At 43.7% G+C, this 23,956-nt stretch overlaps 1 protein-coding gene across 6 annotated transcripts in view; it reads right to left on the bottom strand.

The window, feature by feature from the left end:
• The window catches only part of PATZ1 (POZ/BTB and AT hook containing zinc finger 1), a 43,821-nt gene extending 24,395 nt beyond the window's left edge, over nucleotides 1-19,426 (bottom strand). The window contains exons 1-4 of one of the 6 annotated variants that reach the window (XM_073629276.1): nucleotides 19,238-19,426; nucleotides 15,524-16,707; nucleotides 495-558; nucleotides 95-160 (exon numbers count right to left, since the gene is read on the bottom strand). In XM_073629276.1, the coding sequence (XP_073485377.1) occupies nucleotides 95-160; nucleotides 495-558; nucleotides 15,524-16,695 (1,302 nt within the window). In that variant the 5' untranslated portion in view covers nucleotides 16,696-16,707; nucleotides 19,238-19,426. Of the gene's footprint in view, nucleotides 1-94; nucleotides 161-494; nucleotides 559-15,523; nucleotides 16,708-19,223 lie in introns of all 6 variants that reach the window. The other 5 variants (XM_073629272.1, XM_073629270.1, XM_073629274.1 and 2 more) reach the window with 5 other exon arrangements.
• Between the last annotated feature and the right edge of the window lie 4,530 nt (nucleotides 19,427-23,956).

The raw sequence follows: 23,956 nt of genomic DNA, 5'->3' as shown, positions 1-23,956 counted from the left end.
GCCATACACTTTTTAGGCCCAATTAAATCACCAGTCCCGCTTCTTTGCTTCAGAAAGTAAATTCAGGTTGTGTTTCATTTTCATTTTGCATTACCTGTCCTCCTCCTCCTCCTCTCTCCTGCTCACTGTGCACTTGGCTGGCAAATCCTTCTGCAGATTTCTAGTTTGGAGAAAAATGGGTGTAAAATCATTTTTGTGGGCCCTTTCATTAGGAAAATGTGACTTGTCAAAACGATATCAAATTCTGCACAGCAGATCAGTCTAGTTAGGAAATAAAGGCATGAAAGTATTTAAGTATTGAAAAGGTTTAAAATGTAAATCTTATTACCCTTTACCTGGACTTGTAGATGCAAGAAAAGGACAATTAATATAATATACTGCAGAAACAGTGCCTGTAAAGTGGGACTGGTGCTTTAAGTCGCACAAGGAACATGTTGACATTCAATCACTTTCACAGGACTGTAAGCCACAGTCCCCCATCCCCAGTGCCATACCTCACACTTGTGCGGCCTCTCGGATGTGTGAACCTGTTTAATGTGTCCATTAAGGTGGTCTGGCCTGTTAAAAAAAATAAAATAAAGCAAAGATCATCACAAAGGAAATGAGCAAGAATTATTCCATGAATTTCAACCCATGTATTTCTTTGTCCTTATAAGTGTCGGTTCACAAAACCATAAATCAGCATGACCAAGATGCTATCTGCATGGAGTTTGCATGTGCTCCCTGTACATGTATGGGTTTCCTCTAGTTTCCCCCACACTCCAAAGACAAGCTGGTAAGTTAATTGACTCCCGTATTGAAAAATAAATAAAAAATGCCCTAGGATGATAATCTACTGAGTACTACTGATAATCTACTGAATATGTGCAAGATGGCTGCCTTAGTATCTGCCTCCAATGGTAAGTGCTTTGAATTGCCAGAAAGAAAAGTGCTATATAATAAAAGTCGATTCACAAAGTACAGCTTTATAATGGTGAGCTTTGATCAAATATCTATTGAATAAAGTAGAAATAGTTGGTGTTAAAATAAGCATATTTACAGTATTTTAAACAATTTTGGAGACAGTTATCATGCAGTAATATACCGGTGGGGGGGGTGTAGAACCTCTGCCAAATTGCATGTAATTTCAGTGTACTGTATCTCAGGATGCAGTCTTGTTTTGACGTGCAGTTTGCACTTAAGTAACCTCTGCTTAAGTATTTTTCCATTACATGTTTAGTTTCGAAAGTTTGTGACAAGTTTATTAGTAGTGCTCCACTAAGATATATCATAGACATAAAATATAAAACAGATCTTTACAAAATAAATCTGCTGCGCCTAAATAACAAGCATGAAAAAAACAAAAACTAATAATTAAAGAATGTCAAATCAATAGCAAAGGAGCACCTACTTAAACATGTGCAAATATAAACATGTGAATAGCATACCAGGAAATATACATAAAGAGAATATACGGTAGTTCATAAAACATCTATGAGTCCATGATTGGACACCCAGGATGCAAATGAAAATCTTCCTGTCACCGATCTGCTGACAAAGTGGAAATCAAAAATGCCCAGTGATTGATCCCCTAGGAGCGCAGCTCACCGTCACGATCAACCTGCAAGATTAATGGAAGGTCTGAAATCGCTTTTGTATAATTCACTCTGGACTGTTGTCCTCCTATATGAATCTGGATCACGAATGGATACCTCACAAAGAAAAATTGTGTACACATAGAAAAGGAGGATAACAATAGTGAAGTAGTACTTAAAAAAGGAGCTGCAGTCTGCTGAAGCTGCTGCCTGTTCACTTCCTGGATTTAAACAGACACACAAAGGCACACCTCCAGCTCTCATTGGCCCTCTTATGACTCATTCCCCCTCCATTCCTGGCAAACTCTCACAAGAGTGAGGGAGAGAGCTGTGAATGACGTCATATGCCTAGGCTTTTTACCAGACAAAAAACAGGAAGTATAAGGTATTTACTGGCAGAAAAAAAAAGTTTTACTATCCAAAGTTAAAACAACAAGGGCAGAAGATTTAATAGATGGAAAGTTGAAAAAATTACTGAAGGTCCGCTTTAAAAATATTTTCATAAAAAATAAAAGGCAGGAAAAGTGTTAGCACATCAAATCCCACAAAATGCTATGGACTCACACTCTGGCACCACCAACCAGGCACTCCTGTAGTTCATTAGTGTCAAAGTGTGATGACGACACTGGGAACACGCCCTACACATATTAGTATTATATAGGATTTATACAGCGCCAACAGTTTGAGCAGCGCTTTACAACGTTAGGGCAGATGGTACAATTACAATACTATTCAATACAAGAGGAATCAGAGGGCCCTGTTCGTTAGAGCTTACAATCTAACACATATGAGTTTCGTCAGAACGACCTCAGCCTCTGAGGAAGTTATTCAGATGAAACTCGTACATGTAGGGTGGGTTCCCACTGTTGTCATCAGGCTTGAGCGCTTTTGAGCTATGGGAGTGCCTAGTTGGTGGTACCAGAGTGTGAGTCTGTACCATTTTTTGACATGCTGACATTTCTTCTGCCTACGTGAGGGTAAAACTTTATTTTTTTGCTAACAAGTTTTTAAGAGGCATGTCACTAGTATTAGCCTCTTTTTCTGTGCATATGGGATTTCCATCTTGAGGTATCCGTCTGTGATCTGGATTCATATACGAGGACGGCAGTCCAGAGTGGATTATACAAAAGGGCTCTCAGACCTTCACTTAAAGTGTTACTAAACCCACAACAGTAAAATCAGTCTGTATATGCAGTAAAGCATGCTTGTTATACTCACTGTGGAACCTAAGGGGTTAATCCCCTGCATTATATATAAAGACTGTTTGATCCTGTTTTCTCTGAATCCCCCTTTTTCCACCAGACCCAATTCATCTCCTGATAGAACAGAGCGTTGGAGGCATTCTGCACATGCTCAGTTTGGTGTGTATTGCTAGAGAGCTTTTTTTTTTCACTTGGGAGGATGCATGTGATCAGCACAGGGCCAATCAACATTGTCCAGACATGTCCAGACAGAGGGTCAGGGGTCCTGCAGCCTCATAGCGCAGTCAGTGTAGAATGAAAACTCCTCCTACAAGCTTTAACCAGACACTGATAGAAGTCACAAGACAATGGCTGATTATAAAAGGTATTTATCAGTTTATATTTTCTAAAATGATGGCATTTCCATGTTCTGTGTACTGTGCAAGACCAGATATAGTGAATGCAGGGTCCTGGGTAGTAACACTTTAATCTTGCAGATTGATTTTGACAGTGAGCTGCTCTCCTATGGGACTAATCACTGGGTGTTCTAACAGGAAGATTTTCATTTGGATCTTGGGTGCCTAATAATGGACTTATAAATGATTTCTGAACTATATTTTATTTATGATGGATGTTTTGTATATTACCTGCTATGCTATTCACATGTTTGTTTGTTTTTTTTTTTTTCATGGATTTATATAGCACTCCTTTTCTACTGATTTGATATAAGAAATCTGACTGCCAAAACTTCTCGTTGTGACACTTCTGACGTCAGCCTTATCTTAGCAAAATAATAAAGGCTGCCAAATCAAACCCAAGCCAACAGTCGATTCTCTTCAGATCGATCAGCCAGCATTTAATGAGATGAGCCAATACGTTTGTCTGATCCAGGCACTGTGCATCTATTATGTCTGTGTGGCTGTGGGAGGAACTAGTTATAGTCAACAACACTATAAGTAGAGGGTTTTTAGCGAATATTGACTAACCCTTATAAGTAATTATAATTTAAAGTAAATATTATAAAGAAATCCCCACTTAATGATTTTCCTGTAGGAGATATGCACAGATCTAAATTTGTACATTGACTATTCTTGATGTATTATGAATAGCAAAGACATTTCTACAGAACAGTGGTCTCCAAACTGTGGTCCTTTGCCTGCCTTTATCCAGGGATTGGGGTACAATTCCTCCCACAGACACAAATGATGCGACACAGTTTTTCCCACTGATACCAAAAATGGGGCACTATTCACCCCACTGATAACAATGGGGCACCATTCCTCCCACCAAAACCAATAATGGGGCATTTTTTACTTTCGCTGTCCACAATCCAGCCCCCCTAAAGCCTAAAGGACAGTAAACTGGCCCGTTGGTTGGAAAGTTAGGAGACCCCTGCTATAGAGGATACTTAAAGTTTTGAAAAAAGTTTGTGAGTCCAAAAAACATATTCTGACTTTCTGCATGGATGTCTGCCAAATGTTTTTTGCTCTTCATCTAATTTATTTTAAATTATAACTAAATGCAAAACTTTTTTTTTTTAGTTTTGTATAGACTTCAGATGGATTAGAACACCTATTAGTTTGTTATTGCTGTCTGTGGCCCAGTTACAGATTATTATTTGTCCTGTTTACTATTATCATTGAAAGTGAAAGTAAAAGAAAATCCCAAATTTTGGGGCGTCCCCAGAAAATTAATAAAGGGAAAATCTTGCAACGGGGACACTAGTTCTGGTGACCTGGGCGGCCCCAAAGGATTCCCTTAAAGCAGAGTTCCACCCAAAAATGGAACTTCCGCTTTAAGGGAAGGCGACCCCCTGACATGCCACATTTGGCATGTCATTTTTGGGGTGGGGCGGAAACCCTCTTTTTAGAGGGATCCAGCTCCCACTTCCTTCCAGGGCTCTGCGGTGTCGGAAGTCAGTTGACCTCTCCCCCATCCCTCTCGGCAATCATCTGGGACATGTCACAGGTCCCAGATGATTGCCCGGCCAGTCACAGCGCGCTGCGCAGCTCGCACCCGGCTGTGAAGCCACAGCCGGTCGCCCACAGTGACAATGCTGGTGCTGCAGAGAGGAGGGGGAGACGAGGCTTCGTTCCCCCACATCACTGTACCCTGGGACAGGTAAGTGTCCGAATATTAAAAGTCAGCAGCTGCAGTATTTGTAGCTGCTGACTTTTATTTTTTTTTTTAAGCGGAACTCCGTTTTAATTTGCAGGGATATCCTCTCATTTTCTGTTTTGGCTATGGGACAGGAAGTGAAGTGAATCTTCTAAATGGGAAATAAATGGCAAAAATAAATAATACATAAACTGCCAGGGGTTATAACCCTCTACTACTTCTATCCAAAATGAAAAAAAAAAAAAGTTTTGCCTATAGTTCTACTTTAAAGCACATTCCTTGGATAAAATTATCTACACTCCCACCACCCTCTAGCCCATGGGTCTTCAAACTGTGGCCCTTTGCCAACCTTCATTTGGCTTGGGGCACTATTCTTCCAAATGATATGGGGCACTATTTCTCTTACTGATACCAAAAATGGGGCACTATTTCTTCTATTACTATCAATGATGGGGCACTACTCCTCCTCCTACTGACCACCAACCCATGTTTATCCTTACTGATGCTGGGCCCAGGACATTTTCTACTTCCAATGGCCACAATTCGGCCCCCCTAAAGTCTGACGGACAGAAAACTGGCCCTTTGTTTGAAATGTTTGGAGACCCCCGCTCTAACCGATCGCTGGAAGTAAAAGAAAAAACAATGAAATGCCCATTTTACACACCAAACTCCAGTCCTAAGTCTTCTCTCTTCCTATGTTTACACAGGAGGGGTCCGTATGTGGGTGTCCACATCACTTTCCTGCATGACGTGGACACTTCCTAGTGCCTGTCCATCAGAGGAGTTAGATCATTGCAATGCGATGGTAAGAGAGCTGCCATCAAGGGACCATCTGCAGCACTGGAACAGCAGTCCCCCGCACCTGGAAATGGCATCGGCGAGGGACCTTAGGTGAGTATAACTTCATTCACAAGGTAAAATCCCAGCAAGATAGGCTGGGCTGGTAGGGGTAGAAGGGGGCCATATTTTGCCTGGAGTGGGGCTTGAACAAACAATACATACTGCTGAAGTACACTATGGCCCAATCAAAAATTATTTCAAGGGACCTTGGAAGAAGAACTGTTTAATGTTAATTAATCTAGAAGGGGTTACAAAATAATTTATAAGAACTAGGCAGTACACATGGAGGAAAGCAGAGAATCTGCAGGCATCACTTGCTCATCTATATTTATAGATAAATCTACATATAGATAAATCTATGGAATTTACCATATGAAAAACACTGAACAAGTCATGTTCATATACTTGCTGCTACCTGGGTGCCACCTGATGTTCCAAAGCACTACTGGAACAATGGTCTGTTAACAAATGAGACAAAAGTTTAACAATCTAGTAAACATACAGAGTTTTGACTAGAGAAACGAAAACACATGTTCAGGTAGTTGTTTCTACTGTCATTTAGAAATCTGTCGCTATGGTAGCGGTAATTAGGATCAACTCTGAGCCTGACCCCTCACAATCGGCAAGTGGATATCTGTGGTAAACAAGATCAATGAGATGAAACGCCTGGCGGCTGCTATGAAGCATAAAGATGAACAGTTCTATAAAACATGGTATTATTGGCACAATTTTCAATACTTGCAGGCAGTGGCGGCTGGTGCTCAATTTTCTTGGGGGCCAGCCTGCAGCCCCAACCCAGCCAAGTCCCCCTCCCCCCAGCCAACCAACCACCCCAGGCACTCGATCGATCGCCACTTCCCCCGCTGTCACTTCATCAATCGCCGCTACGCTCGCCCGCCAGCCCCGAACTTACCCCATCCAGGTCTCGGCTTCCTCCCTGCATCTCCTCCTGACTCCCTGCCAATCAGGACTTAGGACTTGTGGCCAATCGGGTCTTAGGACTCGAGGCCAATCGGGTCTCATGACCCGCTTCCTGATTGGCCGGGAGGAGAAACAGAAAGACATTAGCGAATATTAATTCGCTAATGTCTCACAACTGTGTGGGCTCGGGGCGCAAGGCTCTGCGCCCCGAGCCCACCCTTTTTGAAGCCAATTGGAGCCTCAGGCTCTAATCATGTTCTTAAAGAAGAAAAAGAAAAAACCATTGAAATCCATGCCTCTGGCGCCTTGCATGTAGATTAGGGGCTGGGCGCATGGATTAAGGGGGGTGGCCCCTGTGCCCTGTATAAGGCCTGATTCACACCTATGCATTTTTTGTGCTTTTTTCATTTTGCTTATTTGTACTACAGGAAGTTTTCCGTAAGAAACCATGTTAAATGGACTGTAGTGCAAATCTGCAAAATGCAAAAAGCACTAAAAATGCATAGGTGTGAATCAGGCCTAAGCGGCCACCACTGCCTGCAGGACTATAATACATACATATCTACCCTGGTTTCTCAAACATCACCTCCTCCATAGAGGTACTTTTCCATTAACTTAAACCGCAGGCCCCTGCTAATCTGCAGACATCCCTCACCATAGACCGCAGTTTAATTTTTTTTGTTTTTGCTTTCCTATTTTCCCTCTGTTCCCCTACCCACTTAGCCTTTAGCTATCTTATTCCTCATTAACACTCTTGCTTCATCCTGGAGCATTTTCTTCAATTCAGCGTGGCAACACTTCCTGAGGACCTAGTGTAATATCCGAGTTTTTAGGGCCAGAAGATCCCTACCTTTTATGAAGTTAACCTATTTGTACTTATAAGAAATTAAAGGGCTTTTAATAGGGATCATGATGTAAAGATATCTATGTATGCCTGTGACCTCCATTTCCTGCTGCTGTATTTTGTTTGGCTATGGAAGCTAACTTACTCTAAAATGTTGTGTATGCATTGCTGAAGGATGAAATAAAACCAATGAATGTCAAAGACCAACCCTAAGTTGGTATACATTGGTACACCAGTACTCAGACCAGTCTGTACTGGGAAACTTTTATATACATATTTAACTGTTGGTCATGAGATTTCCTGACCAAAATTTAAGCCCTCGTTCACATTGATTTCAAAGCCGCATGTCAGTGCGACTTCAAATGCAACTTGGAAGACATCTGTGCGGCATCATGCACAGATGTCTATGCAAGTCGCACTCGAATTTGCCAAAAGCAGTGCAGGAACTACTTTTTCAAATTGAGGTGCGGCACCGCAAAGTCAGCATCGCACCGATTTGAACAGTGTGATTGCCGGAAATAGGGTGTGACCTATCAAATCGCATGACAAGTTGCTCCAATGTGAACGAGGGCTAAATGTGAACAGCATACAGGTGATGGTAATGCAATGACTTGTCACTGCATTATTGTGACTGGTGGGTGGAGCCTGATGGGAAACTGAGACTAGTCTGCTTTACTATTGATTGACAGCGCACGGCAGTGGGTGAGCTCCAAAGCCAATATTGTACTGAATAGCAACTAGGGATCTGCCCACTCCTGTGCTCTGTCGATCAAAAGTGAAGCGGACCTGATGTGGAACTAGTCTCTCAGTTCCCTGTCAAGCTCTGGCCACCCCAGTACAAAACCTCCTGGCCATGTGCATGTCAAAGTGACAGGTGCAGTGGCAGAGAAGGGAAGGCAGGAGTGAGTGCCCAGTGTGGTAGAGCTGCACGATTCTGGCCAAAATGAGAATCACGATTTTTTTGCTTAGAATAAAAAGATCACGATTCTTGCGACGTAAAATCTTTCACATTATACAAAAAAAAATGGGCTAACTTTACTGGTTAATTTTTTTTTTTTTTTTAATTCATTAAAGTAATTTTTTTCCAAAAAATTGCATTTGAAAGACCGCTGCGCAAATACATTGTGACATAAAATATTGCAACAACCACCATTTTATTCTCTAGGGTGTCTACTAAAAAAAATATATGTGTGGGGGTTCTAAGTAATTTTCTAGCAAAAAAAATGATTTTAACTTGAAACCAACAAATGTCAGAAAAAGGTTTAGTGTTTAAGTGGTTAAACTTTTTTTTACTTACACAGGAAGTCTATTCCATTGACAAATTGTTCCAATGTTTATACTTAAGTTCCACTGACAAAGAATGTTTTGATTCTTGGCAGACCGCCCGTTTTTTCTCTTCCTTTCTTTTGAGGGCTGTGGCTTCAGAAGAGCAGAGAGAATTCTTTGCATAGAAAGAATTGTGAAACACTTTAGTCAAGATCGTGATAACGATTCTTGACGATTAATCACGATAACGATTCTTGACGATTAATTGTGCAGCTCTACAGTGTGGACAGTGCAGACACAAACATGGTCTGTGACAGGTATATGAGTGATTCCAATGCACTATTTCCAACGCACACGTTCCTGTAGAAATGACTGTGCTTATAAGTGGGTGCTGAAGTGATCACCAGCTGGAATCGTGTCTAATCAAGGCAAAAGAGTGTCGCCAGCACACCAAGGATCTCCAGAACGAGTCCAAAGCTTTATTAAGCCATTACATGGTTATAACAGATTGCCATGAAGGACCCCTTCATCAGGCATGTGACATCAGGTATTCTCTTGCTCAGGTACATGGGTGAGGTACAAGCACAAACATTTTCGTTGCCATGCCCCAACAGAATTCTAAAGAATGTTTATGAATTCCCCTGAGTATTTATTTACGTCCGTACGCATGGGCCCTTTCGTATTCCTTCAGTATAGATATGGAAAAATAAAAATGTTAGGTTGTTTGTCAAAGACTGCTAATGCCCTGTACACACAATCGGACATTCCTACAACAAAATCCATGGATTTTTTCTGATGGATGTTGGCTCAAACTTGTCTTGCATACACACAGTCACACAAATCTTGTCGGAAATTCCAACGTCAAGAACGAGGTGACGTACAACGAGCCGAGAAAAATGAAGTTCAATAGCCAGTGCGGCTCTTGTGCTTGATTCCGAGCATGCGTGGAATTTTGTGCGTCGGAATTGTGTACACACGATCGGAATTTACGACAACAGATTTTGATGTCGGAAAATTTGAGAACCAGCTCACAAATTTTGTGTGACGGAAATTCCGATGGAAAATGTCCGATGGAGCCTACGCACGGTCGGAATTTCCGACAAAAAAACTCCCATCTAACATTTTCTGTCGGAAAATCCGACTGTGTGTACGGAGCATAAATGTGACTGTGTTAAGGCTCAGATCACATTCATTAGGAAATCCCCCAAAAAATCAATATGTTCATTATGTTCTTCGCACCACTGCATATAGAAAGTGATAGAAAGCAGTCTGTAAGCGGCACATTCATTTGTAGTTTATAACAGGAAGTACCGGTATATTACAGCACTTCTTCTTCACTGTACATATAACTCAATATAAAAGCCAGTGTTAAAAAAAATGTTCCCTGCAGTCTAAGGCTGGATTCACACCTATGCATTTTTAGTGATTTTTGCATTTTGCAGATTTGCACTACAGTTCATTTAACATGATTTCCTAAGGAAAGCGTTTTGTAGAGCAAATCTGCAAAATACAAAAAGCACTAAAAATGCATAGGTGTGAATCCAGCCTTAAGGCCTGGCATTTTTAGTGCTTTTTGCATTTTGCCAATTTGCACTGCAGTCTAATTAAAGTTGTTTCCTATAGAACACAGTCAGTAGTGCAAATCTACAAAATGCAAAAAGCACTAAAAATGCACAGGTGTGAAGCGAGCCTTATACAGTTCAGTATATGTACAGGCTGATCTTTTTACCCCTGATGAGATCTGTGAGAGTGAGCCTATTTCCCAGCTGCTGTAGCCTCATACACCCACACATGTTCAATGATGGCTGCAGCCCCTTCCCTTCCACAACAACCTCCTCCAGCTTTCGCTGTCCCCTTCCCTTTGCAGGGGGGGGAGGGAAAACAGAACATTTCCCTGGTGGGGGTGGAGAGTCTGGCCTTGTAGTTCTTCTGGTACCCCTCCCTATATTGTTCTGTCCAATCACTGCCTAGAATCCTCAATTGAGGAGGGGGCGATGGTGTGTGTGTGCAGGGAGGGGGGTCTTGATGCAGACATTGTGAGATGGCGTCCCATGAGTATAGAAAAAGAGGGGGGTGTGGAAGCTGACAGCATCTCTGTAAACAGCCATTCTGGTGACATACTTTAGAGATAAATGTCAGAAAAAGTAGGATCACAAGATAAAGAACTGACACCTGCACAGTGTATAAAACAATGACTGATCTAAAATACTAATTCCCCATTAATGGAAAGGCCAATCAAACACTGCATGTAATCACACTTCTTTTTTTGTGGCTAAAGAGATGTATTTTAAACTCCTAACACACTCTGATGATGTACTGTACATGTTTTTGCTGCCTCCTAGTCAGAGTAAATATTGAGTTGGGTATGTAATAACATTTTACTTCAAAAGTTTGTGTCTGGGAAGGGTTAGAACTCCTGTCAGGTTTTTACCCCTCTCTCTCTTAGAGAGATTACCCTGAAGTTAAGCCCCTTTCACACAGGTGCCCTGGCAGACTGATTTCGACCTGTGATTACATTGGTCAAAAACGTATCTCGATAGTTGCCCAGGTGTGGATGTGCGCCCGCCTACTGTATACCTACCCACATTGGGGTCCATTCAGTTTAGTTCGACCTAGCAGAGAAAGTTTGCATCCAGCCTTTTGCTAAGCTGACCAGATGTGGGTGGCCGTGAGCAGATGTACGTCCGCTTACGTCCATCCACCCATATTACATGGGTACACTTTCTCCTATATCACAAAATTAAAGAAAATTCAGAACAGGCATGGATGTCACATATTGGTATCCACTTCCTTTCCTTCTTTCCATTTCCACTTCCTGTCCGACTCAGCAATGGATCAGTCAAGGAGACGGAATGGGAGGCACCTGTGTGAAAGCTGGCCATAGATGGATTGAAATTTGCCCGGCTCAGCATAGACTGGACAAATTTCAATCCATCTATGGCCATTCCCATTCATGAGAAGGAATCCTTCCCGCTGTGTTATTGTATTCTGACAGTGACACTCCCCCACCATCAAAACACACTGATCATTGGCTGCAGTGCTGATCAAAGCTAAATTTTGCAACAAGCTGATTCATGAGTTGATCGTTAAGAATGACTTCTCATGAACTGAAATGGCCATAGATGCATCGAAATTCGGTAACAGGGACCGGACAAATTTTAGTCCATCTATGGCCATTCCCATTCATAAGAAGCCAATATAACAATCGACTTCTCATGAACCAGCTTGTTGCAAAATTTAGCTTCAATCAGAGCTGCAGCCAATCGGCTGCAACACTGCTCAGTGTATTCTGATGGCAGGGGAGACCTGCCTGTATACAATGACAGAGCGGGAGGAATCCCCTATCCATCTTAAATGTGTGGGTGGGGGCATCAGTATTTTATGCTCAGCCCCCCGTCTATGCGTAACAAACTGAGCCATGTATGGCCAGCTTTACCGTCACAGTAATTTTTAACAAACAGGAAAAACAGGAAGTGAAAGTAAATCTTAAATGGCAACACAGACAGGAATAAAAAAAAAATTCTAAGTAGAGAGCCAGGAAAGTTTGGAACCCCTGCCATCTTTTTATTGTTGTGTGTCCCTGTTGCTTAGCTTCCATCAATTCCTGTCTAGTAAAGTGGGAAGTAAACAAACGTATCTCTATTAGAGCCCCCAACAGCAGTAAAAACCTGACAGGGTGCTAATCCTTCCACACTTTAAATATACCTCCAAAGACATGCAGGAGCGTGCTTTATTGCCATTTAAACACATATACATCTAAATTACACTGAACAGAGGATATTTTGTATTTCAGACCTGGTTTATTACCTGGTCAAAGTAAAAAAACAACAATCTGAACTAGTGAGAAAACATATACAGACTTTTTTTTAGCATTCCTGTTCCAATGATCGCCTTCCTCTCATTTCCTGTCCAGAGACAAAACCTGAGGGGAAATCTGTCCAATAAAGTGGCAAACAGCAATAAAAACATGCCAGATGTACTAACATTTCTTCAGTCTATTTGAAGCTAAAAGAAACTGGCTAGATTTGGGTTTAAAGGACGACTCCACCCAGGCTGTTACTGTTATTCAAGTTCCAGTGGGAAGATCTCCCTCTATGACAGGCCGAGCCTCTGGACTGAGCCTTTCATATATTTCTAAAGAGAATCCACCAGGAGGGTGCAAGCTATGATGTATGGTATTATGAACTATAATGGAGACTTCATTGGCAAATATAGAAAAATCAAAAACAGTAAAAGGTAACACTAAGCTCTTATCACCATGTCACAGCCAAGTCAGAAGTTAGGGTACATCTATGGACTGGTTCCTGTGACAATGGCAGTGATTATGTGCCTACCCTCCTCCAAATCAGATAAATCTATTTTAGGTGGAACTTCTCATGACAGCATCTTTTACTATTTAAAATCACCGCATAAAAAAACATTGCTGAGCTTGTGATCATTACACTACATCAGTGTTAGAGCTAAAAAATCAGCACGGCTTAGATCTTCTTCTCATGTCATATGATTACGGTGATGATCAAAAACATGAAAGCTCCTATCTGACCTTAGCCCAAAAGGACTTCAGTGGAGTATGAGTCTGAGTGCAACTTTGAACCAACTTTACACTCTCTGGATCAAAGGAGCATCAAAAGTTGCAGCAAAGTAGTGCAGGCACCTTTTCAAAGTCGCTGCGACTTTAACCACATGCCCATCGCCGCACACCGATTTACATCGGCAGAATGGCACGGCCAGGCAAAAGGGCGTATCTATACGTCCCTTTAAAACTCCCGCCTAGCAGGCATGCCCGTGGCGCGGGAGCGTGAACTCGATGTTCGCCGGCAGCCCGCGATTGCGGTGAGGGGCGATGCCTATGTAAACAAGGCATTAACCTGTTCTGCCTAGTGACATGACAAGGATCTACTGCCCCCTGTCATCGGGATCAGTGATCCCTGTCATGTTGTAGTGAGCCCATCCCCCCTACAGTTAGAACACATCCAGGGAACACACTTAACCCCTTGATCGCCCCCTAGTGTTTAACCCATTTCCCTGGCAGTGACATTTATACAGTAATCAGTGGCTATTTTTAGCTCTGATCGCTGTATAAATGTCAATGGTCCCAAAATAGTGTCAAAAGTGTCCGATCTGTCCGCCGCAATGTCGCAGTCACGATAAAAATCGCAGATCGGCGCCATTACTAGTAAAAAAATAAATAAATAAATAATAATAAAAATGACATAAATCTATCCCCTATTTTGTAGACGCTATAACTTTTGCGCAAACCAATCAATATATACTTATTGCGATTTTTTTTTTTACCAAAAATATGTAGAAGAATACATATCGGCCTAAACTGCAAAAGAAATTTTTTTAAATATATTTTTTGGGATATTTATTATAGCAAAAAGTAAAAAATATTGCTTTTTTTTTTTTACAAAATTGTTGCTCTTTTTTGTTTATAGCGTAAAAAATAAAAACCACAAAGGTGTTCAAATACCACCAACTGAAAACTCTATTTGTGGGGAAAAAAAAGGATGTCAATTTTGTTTGGGTACAGCGTCGCACAACGTGCAATTGTCAGCTTAAGCGACGCAGTGTCGAATCCCAAAAAATGCTCTGGTCAGGAAGGGGGTAAATCCTTCTGGGGCTGAAATGGTTAAGTTGCATTGATTTGAACAGGTGCCATTGAAAAGAATGGGCTGTAACTTCTCATGCAACTTTGATGTTCAAAGTTGCATGACAAAAGTCGCACAAGTGTGAATGTAGTCTTAAGGTATATTTATGTTAACATCTGAGTACTGCCCAGCTACAAATATAGTATAAGGCCTGATTTTGTGTTTTTGTGCTAAAACCAATGCCTTTTCCACTTGCTTAGGATAACTGAAGGTTAAGCGTTTTGGATATAGTCGAGAGGGATAAGAATCACTGTCAGGCTTTTGTTGTTGTCTGTTTTCCTGTTAAAGGGGTTGTAAACCTTCATGTTTTTTCACCTTAATGCATTAAGGTGATACAACTTCTGGCAGTGACCGCCCCCCCCGCCACCCCGTTTTACTTACCTGAGCCCTGTATTTCCCTTGGCAGAGACACGCTTTCCCTCTCTGCACAGGGTCCCGGCTCATGATTGGATAGATTGGTAGCAGCGCAGCCATTAGCTCCCACTGCTGTCAATCAAATTCAGTGACGCGTGCACTGACAGGTGGGGCCGAGTCTGGCATTTGTGTCTATAGTTGAAAATGCTGGACTCGGGACTGAGCCTGCAAGGTTGCTCCCCCAGGAGAGCGCTTCTCCTAGGGGGTTTTTTGATGCGAGAAAGAGCCGTGAAAGCTGCCAAGGGACCCCAGAAGAGGACGATCGGGGCCACTCTGTGCAAAACGAGCTGTACAGTGGAGGTAAGTATGACATGCTTGTTATTTAATAAAAAAAATAAAACAAAGATTTACAAACACTTTAAGCTAGCCATTCACTTTTACAATAAACAGGTTTCTCCATCCACATTAAGAAATATCTGCCCCCCCCCCAGAATAGAGGAATAATGTTTCCAATTGGGACAACTAGTTCTGGTGACTACCGGGAATTTCCTTCACTTTGGAGATATTTTCTCTCACTCCCTGTTGTGGCTAGGGACAGAAAGTGAAAGGAAATCTCCCTAATGGGTCACAGATAGCAAAAGAAACCCTGACGGGTTATAACCCTCTCTAACTCTATGCAAAATGAAAAGTAAAGTCTTCCTTTCAGTTCTTTTTTAATTCATACCAAAAAAACTTGCACAAACAGAAAGTATTTGTTCATATGTTCTTACTCACCTAGAAAATCCTTTTCCACAGCTTTGGCAAATATAGGGCTTTCCCACTGAACCGTCATGTGAGCGGACATGGTAAGACATTCGGTCTTTTCTCTTAAACCTCAGTCCACATACAGGACAAGAATATGGTTTCTCTCCAGAGTGAGATAGCTTGTGCCTGTTCAGGTGGTACACATCCCGGAAGATCTTTCCACACAAATCACAAGCCACCTGTTTCCTTGCTCGATTCCTCTTTCGAGGGGTTGTTTGTTCATCTTGTGATAACCCATTCTCCCCTATTCGAGGTGTTTGAAGATCAGCGTATCCCAACTGTAGACTTGTGACTCCATGCTGTGCTTCATGTTGGCGGAGTCGCAAAGGATCTGTGAAGACTTTATCACAGAGCCCACAAGGAAGTACTGCTCCATCACGTAAGCCACCAACGGCACCAAAAAGGACAGAGTCTAATACACTTGGTTTTCTTGGCCTTCCGCGGCCACGTTTACTTCCAAGTCCATGCATTCCCATCTGGTATTGCGAGGGCAAAATTTGAGATGATCCTCCAAGTGCTATAAGAGAAGCCTGACTTGGCACAGCTGGTCCTGGCCGTACAGAGTCCTCCTCCTCATCACCTATTGACCCTGCAATGCCTGACCCGCTCATCACAGAACCATTTGTCATGTCCAATGGAAAGCCAAGATCAGAAGCCCCTGATCGAAAAAGCATGAGTTCTGGCCTTGTAGGAGGCACCAAAATCTGTACATTAGATTGCTTGATCACCTCCTGGCATATGTCAATCACTGAGCGCATCAGCAAGAACTTAGCGGCTGTCATTAACTCTGGGAAACTTTCCAGTCTAATAATGATGCGAGCTGTGTAGGCAAAGTCTAAAATATCCCCGAAAACCTTGGAGCTGATGGTGTGCATCTCAAGCTCACGTGGAGTTGGACCTTCTGCTTCTCCAAGTACTGACTCAAAATACTGACTGCAGGCAGCCAAAACCGCACGATGGGCTGGAAAGCTGTCTTCGCCAACCCGGAGAACCACATCGCAGAAGCGGCCCCCACTCTTGCGTTGCTGGTTGAGTTGATGGAGAACATCTGAGCTGTGCTGGCTCACTTGATAGGTGTAGTACGATGGTCCGCATCCCTCCGCCAAACGCTCCATGCTGGTGGGATGACGACTCTGGGGCATGCAATGCTAGACCTACAGAAGGCAGCAGACACCAACATCACATCAACAACTTTGCATATAAGCATTTATATTGTAAGTGTACCTGGCAATACACCTTCAAATGTTCAAATCAAAATTCTGAAAAATAGTTACTCAGAGAATTCACTATAATCTTCATATTTCATATGACAACCCTGAGTTTGATTGCCATGGCAATGTTTCAAATTCTATGTTTGAGTTTGGGAAGCATAAGCGCATTACAATAAGTAAGATTTTTCCTTAATGAAAAACCACATTCAGAATAAGGACTCTGACAAACATGCACGATCCGAGGTGAAAAGCTTTTCAGAGAGCAGTGCAGGTGTAGCCGACAGGCATTCAGGGGTTGGAACTGCCACCTCCAGAATGCCTTTTTTTTGAAGAACCAAGCAGGGTTTTTGAATGGAAATAGTGGACCGCGACCACAGGCCTAATGTTTGGCTTATGGTTGCCGTACAGCCATATTCTCTTGAATAAGTCGGGTTTAGTGGCAGTACTGCAGAACAGGGTAATTTTTGCCACAGCATGTGTACAACCCCATCTGGCTGCTTTTGCTCAAGCACCTATTCTTACCGGCCCCAAACTGCAAAGTTAAACTGAGCACTAGAATTTTGAGATTACTTTGAGAAATATATTGCATCGTTCTCCTTTGATATTTATTGTTCCTACGGTCCAAAACAAAGGCCAACTTGGCCCAACAAATATTATTAAATCTAACAATAGTTCCAAAATTGAGTTTTTTTTTAACTAATTCCCATTGGTGTATGCTCAACAATAGTGGGACTCTGGGAGGGGGTCAACTCTGGACCAGGAGGGTCCCTATTTGTCCTGTAGCTGGCTGCCCACATTGTAGCCATTTTAGTGGGGTTATGGGGTCTGGGGGCACAGGGGGTCCGCTTGGGACCAGGAGGGTCCCTGTTTGTCCTGTTGCTGGCTGCCCATATTGTAGTAATTCTAGTGGAGCTATGGGGCCAGGGGGGACAGGATGGTCCCTGTTTGTCCTGTCGCTAGCTGCCCATGTTACAATCATTTTAGTGGGGCTAAGGGGCCTGGGGGCACAGGGGGGTCAGAGCAGGACCAGGAGGGTCCCTGTTTGACCTATCACTAGCTGCTCATATTTTAGTCATTTTAATAGGGCTATGGGGCCTGGGGGCACAGGTGGGTCCCAGTTTGTCCTGTCGCTGGCTGCCTATATTGTAATCATTATAGTGGAACTAAGGGACCTGGGAGAACAGGGGGTCCACTTAGGACCAGGAGGGTCCCTGTTAGTCCTGTTGCTAGCTGCCCATATTGTAATAATTTTAGCGGCGCTATGGGGCCCAGGGGCACAGGAGGGTCCCTGTTTGTCCTGTCACTATTTTCCCATGTTATAGTCATTTTATTGAGGCTATGGAGCCTAGGGGCACAGGGGGGGTCCCTGTTTGTCTTGTCATTGGTTGGCCATATTGTAGTCGTTTTGGTGGGGATATGGGGCCGGGGGGGGACAGGGGGGTTCCTGTTTGTCTTGTGATTGGTTGGCCATATTGTATTAATTTTAGTGGGGATATGGGGCCGGGGGGACAGGGGAGTTCCTGTTTGTCTTGTAATTGATTGGCCATATTGTAGTCATTTTAGTGGGGATATGGGGCCGGGGGGGGACAGGGGAGTTCCTGTTTGTCTTGTAATTGATTGGCCATATTGTAGTCATTTTAGTGGGGATATGGGGCCAGGGGGGGACAGGGGAGTTCCTGTTTGTCTTGTAATTGGTTGGCCATATTGTAGTCATTTTAGTGGGGATATGGGGCCAGGGGTTCCTTGTTTGTCTTGTTGTTGGTTGGCCATATTATAGTCATTTTAGTGGGGCTATGGGGCTGAGGGACAGGGGGTCAGGCAGGAGCAGGATGGTCTCCATTTGTTCTGTCGCTGCCCGTGTTATAGTGATTTTAGTGGGGCTATGGGGCCTAGGGGAGCGGGAGGGTCCCTGTTTGTCTTGTCATTGGTTGGTCATATTGTAGTCATTTTAGTGGGGATATGGAGCCGAAGGGACAGGGGGTCCCTGTTTGATTGTCATTGGTTGGCCATATTGCGGGCATTTTAGTGGGGCTATGAGGCCTGGGGGGGGGGGGGGGGGGGTCCGGTTGGGACCAGAAGGGTCCCTGTTTGTCCTGTCCCTGGCTGCCCATAGTGTGGGATCTACCTCGTGATTTCAAACTTCCCTAACTACATATGTATAAATATATATAAATTCTGTCCCCCCCCATACTAGGAACAATGTGGTATTTTCTGTAAGCAGGAATATAGCAGGCTGAGTTGAGTTGCAGTGAGGTGGAGGTGGTGGTCACCCCACACACACACACAGACAGCAGCCTAGTAGTAATGTGTGTGTTTAGGAATGAATGTGAGAGGAGGGGAGCCCAGAGGATGATGGGAGGGTCCAGTGCGGCCGCAGCATAAAAGGCCGACAGCAGTGCTGGATGGGGGAATAACAAGGGGGATCCCTACTGCACATTAGGGGTTCAGGGTGATGTCACCTGGGTGCGCGTACCCGCCTGGCTCCTCCCCTTCGCCTCTCGCGGGTGCGCGCTCTTCCGGAGTCCCGGTGGTGCGGGCGGGCTGTCGGTGCCGTGTCCGTCCTCTGCTCAGCCTTTCCACCCCCCCGAAAATCAGACCCCCCCCCACCGGACTCCGAGACCCCCCCACTCCAGAATGTTGGGCCGCTCTGACCGGATCCTCTGCAGCCTCTTTGTGTCTGATGCCCCCCCGGGCTGAGAATCTGTGTCCGCCCCCCGGTCCCCCCTCCCTGTGAGCACTCCCCCCGCCCCTGTAAGCAGACTGGGAGACCCCGCACATGCCGACCCCCCCCCCCCCCTCCATACACACCCCCCCTCCCGGAATAATATGCATACACAGCTAATCAGCAGCTACAATCTTCTGTCATATATACACCCCCCCCCCTCATTATTTCCTGTGCCGGGGTCACCCCCATCCCCCCTACAGTATACACTGTACAGTACCGTGTACCCGGAGATCACAGCTACACATCACTGCAAGTGGAACATGGGGGGGGGGGCACAGGGCACAACACACTATATACAAGGGACATGGTACATACTATATACAGGGGGCATGGCACACAACACAGTATATACAAGGGACATGGTACATACTATATACAGGGGGCACAACACACTATATACAAGGGACATGGTACATACTATATACAGGTGGCACAGGGCACAACACACTATATACAAGGGACATGGTACATACTATATACAGGTGGCACAGGGCACAACACACTATATACAAGGGACATGGTACATACTATATACAGGGAACATGGCACACAACACACTATATACAAGGGACATTGGCAGGGGGGGGGGCACAGGGACATGGCACACAACACACTATATACAAGGGACATGGTACATACAGTATATACAGGGGACGTGGTACACAACTCACTATATACATGGAACATGGCACACAACATACTATATAAGGAACATGTGTGGGGGGGGGCACAGGGACATGGTGCACAACACACTATATAAGGAACATGGGTGGGGGCACAGGGACGTGGCGCACAACACACTATATACAAGGGACATGGTACATACTATATACAGGGAACATGGCACACAACACACTATATACAAGGGACATGGTACACACTACATACAAGGGGCATTGGCGGGGGGGGGGCACAGGGACATGGCACACAACACACTATATACAAGGGACATGGTACATACAGTATATACAGGGAACGTGGTACACAACTCACTATATACAGGGAACATAACACACTATATAAGGAACATTGGGGGGGGGGGGGGTACAGGGACATGGCACACAACTATATACAAGGGACATGGTACATACAGGGGACGTGGTACACAACTCACTATATACAGGGGACATGGTACACACTATATACAGGGGATATGGTACACACTATATACAGGGCACATAATATATACAGGGGACATGGTACACACTATATACAGGGCACATAATATATACAGGGGACATGGTACACACTATATACAAGGCACATAATATATACATGGACATGGTACATACAGTATATACAGGGGATATGGTACACAACTCACTATATACAGGGAACAAGGCACACAACACACTATATAAGGAACATGGGGGGGGGGGGCACAGGGTCATGGCACACAACACACTATATACAAGGGACATGGTACATACTATATACAGGGAACATGGCGAACAACACACTATATACAAGGGACATGGTACACACTATATACAGGGGGCATGGTACATACAGTATATACAGGGGACGTGGTACACAACTCACTATATACAGGGAACATAACACACTATATAAGGAACATTAGGGGGGAGGGGCACAGGGACATGGCACACAACACACTATAAACAAGGGACATGGTACATACAGGGGACGTGGTACACAACTCACTATATACAGGGAACATGGTACACACTATATACAGGGCACATAATATATACAGGGGACATGGTACACACTATATACAAGGCACATAATATATACATGGACATGGTACATACAGTATATACAGGGGACGTGGTACATACAGTATATACAGAGGACATGGTACATACAGTATATACAGGGGACATGGTACACACTATATACAGGGGACATGGTACACAACACACTATATACAGGGGACATGGTACATACAGTATATACAGGGGTCATAGTACACACTGTATACAGGGGACATGGTACATGGGGTAAAAAAAATTGCAAAAAACTATACTAATTCTCTATGAAAATTTACCCATCAAACAGAAAGTCCGAAATAAACAGCAAGAACTGACCATAAAAAATGCTGAACACACTACCATGTACAAAGTGAGGCATGAAGTCTCACTTAGTGCGCTGAAATTCGCTGCAGTAAAAACTACAAAGGCACCAACTAGATATAGTTGGAACCGGACATATCTTACCCACTGGACAAAAACATGGCAAAACATCAGAATATGGTGCTGCCACTGTACTTTAAAGTATCTTAATGTTTAGAGCCTGGACATACTTTTTAAACAGAAAATATCAGAAAATCCCGATTTGTTGTGGAATTATAAACAATTAATAGAAATGTGACACATCGCACTCAAAATTGAGTCCAAAAGGTCGTCTGGTATTCAAAAAGAAAATCCATCGAACCTCGCGTTTACATAATATTTTAAACTTGTCGCCACCCCTGGGTGGTGTCACGATTTTGTCAATGCCTTGGATGACAAGGCTAGAGGTATCCTTTTGATGGACTTCATTCCAGTGTCGTGCAACGTTTGTAGCATGATCTTTATTGATATCGTAAAGATGGTCATACAGACGATCTTTGAGTCTACGTGTCGTTCTGCCAACATATTGTATGGAACATGTGGTGCACGTGATAACTTATATATAATGTGTATTGCAATTAATAAAGGAATGAATTTTGTGGCATTTACCTGTTGACACAGACATTACTGTATCGCCACCCTTAATGAATGTACAGTAATTGCAATTGTGTGTGCCACATTTGAAGGTTCCTCGAAAGGATAACCAATGACTGGACATATTACCAGACCTGAAGGGCCTGGTATGGATTTGGGAGGGGGACCCCCACCCCATTTTTTTAAAAAAAGTTGGCGCAGGGTTCCACTTTACTAGTTCAATACACTATAGTATATATACTACACTGCCTGAATATAGATTCTACACTGAATATCCAATCTACACTAAATGCAGAGTATATACTAGGCTGTATATAGATAGATAGATAGATAGATAGATAGATAGATAGATAGATAGATAGATAGATAGATAGATAGATAGATAGATATATTTATGGTCGTGGCCCTATGATCGAGAGAGATGTGAATCACATAAACACGTGACAAGACTTACAACATAAATAGACCTGAAGTGTGCCTTGATGGTCTGGTCGGTATGCCAAGAAAAGGGAGAATACAGGGGATAGATAATGGGTAGTTTGTGAAGAAGGATGCATTGAGAAGTGCCTTGAAAAAGGGAAGGGCAGGAGAGTATCGCGCACTGGACCCCAAAAATGAGTATGGGCAAATTCTGCTTAAAAACCTCTCCGGGCTCCACCCATAAATTCAGACCACTATACTGGCCTTCTTATTAATGGTTGTGGCCCAATGACCGAGAGAGATGTGAATCACATAAACACGCGACAAGACTTACAACATAAATAGACCTGAAGTGTGCCTTGATGGTCTGGTCGGTATGCCAAGAAAAGGGGGCAAATGACTCAGATAGGGAAATAGCTCTTTATTGACTTCTTGTGGTTATTGAGTCAGCTTGGTGGTCAGCTTTCTTCCTGAGGATTTGGGATGTAGGTGGCAAAACAAGCGGACTTCCATTGGCCTAGTTTCTTGATTACGTCGTCTGGTACTCTGGTATGTTGGGAGGCAGCTGAGGCTGCTCCGATCCGGAAGGAATGTCCAGAGAACTGACTGGGGTTGAACGCCCAAGTTGCTTAGGAGGATCCTGACATGTTTGATAAACTGGCTGCCACTGAGGGGGCTGGTTAGAAAGGGTAGCAATGGGCTATCTTCAGATTGGTTGGGTAGCCGGGACAGTAGTTGGTCGAGGACCGTCACTGGGCACATGGCGTTGTTAGTCTGAAATAGGTTGATGTCAACCCCTGGGCCGGTTTGTTGCGTTTTGCTGACTGTGAGATGAAGGGTGTAATGGTTTGGAAAGCGAGTCAGGTGGCGTCGGAGCAGTGTCTGACTGCCGGAGCCGCTGACGGTAAATTCGCTAGGTCGTAGGAAACTGTAGAAGGTCAAGTAGATGGCCGCTTGGATTATTAGGCTGGGCAAAGCCCCAAAGGGGGAACGCGTAAAGATTTCAGACATGTCCCTGAAGATGGCACTCATGATAGGTAGGCGTTTGCCACTGGCCACAGGTTGGTGCTTCTGTATGCCTCGTAGGAGTGACTTGACTGTGTGGGCCGAGAATACTGATGGTTTACTGGGGTCCTGTACCGGTAGAAAATGCGGGACGCCGACTAGGTATAACCTGATGGTGTTGTAAGCAAGGGGCTAGCTGGGTATGGCAATATCATATGAAGGCTAGGACGTGTCTAACGTCACCTATCGCTGCTCCTGGGCAAGAGGTCAAAAAATTGTGGTAAGTGTTTCAAGCAGTGTTCAATGTGTTGCGTGCCAAGGATTGGTTGATGAGCTGGGTTGCATTGGCAAAGTGCGATTTTAACGACCAGGG

The sequence above is a fragment of the Aquarana catesbeiana genome, linkage group LG01 (assembly GCF_042186555.1).
Source record: "Aquarana catesbeiana isolate 2022-GZ linkage group LG01, ASM4218655v1, whole genome shotgun sequence".
Classification (NCBI taxonomy): Eukaryota; Metazoa; Chordata; class Amphibia; order Anura; family Ranidae; genus Aquarana; species Aquarana catesbeiana.
Note: the sequence above shows the minus strand (reverse complement) of the source record. Positions and strands in the feature narration are given on the sequence as shown.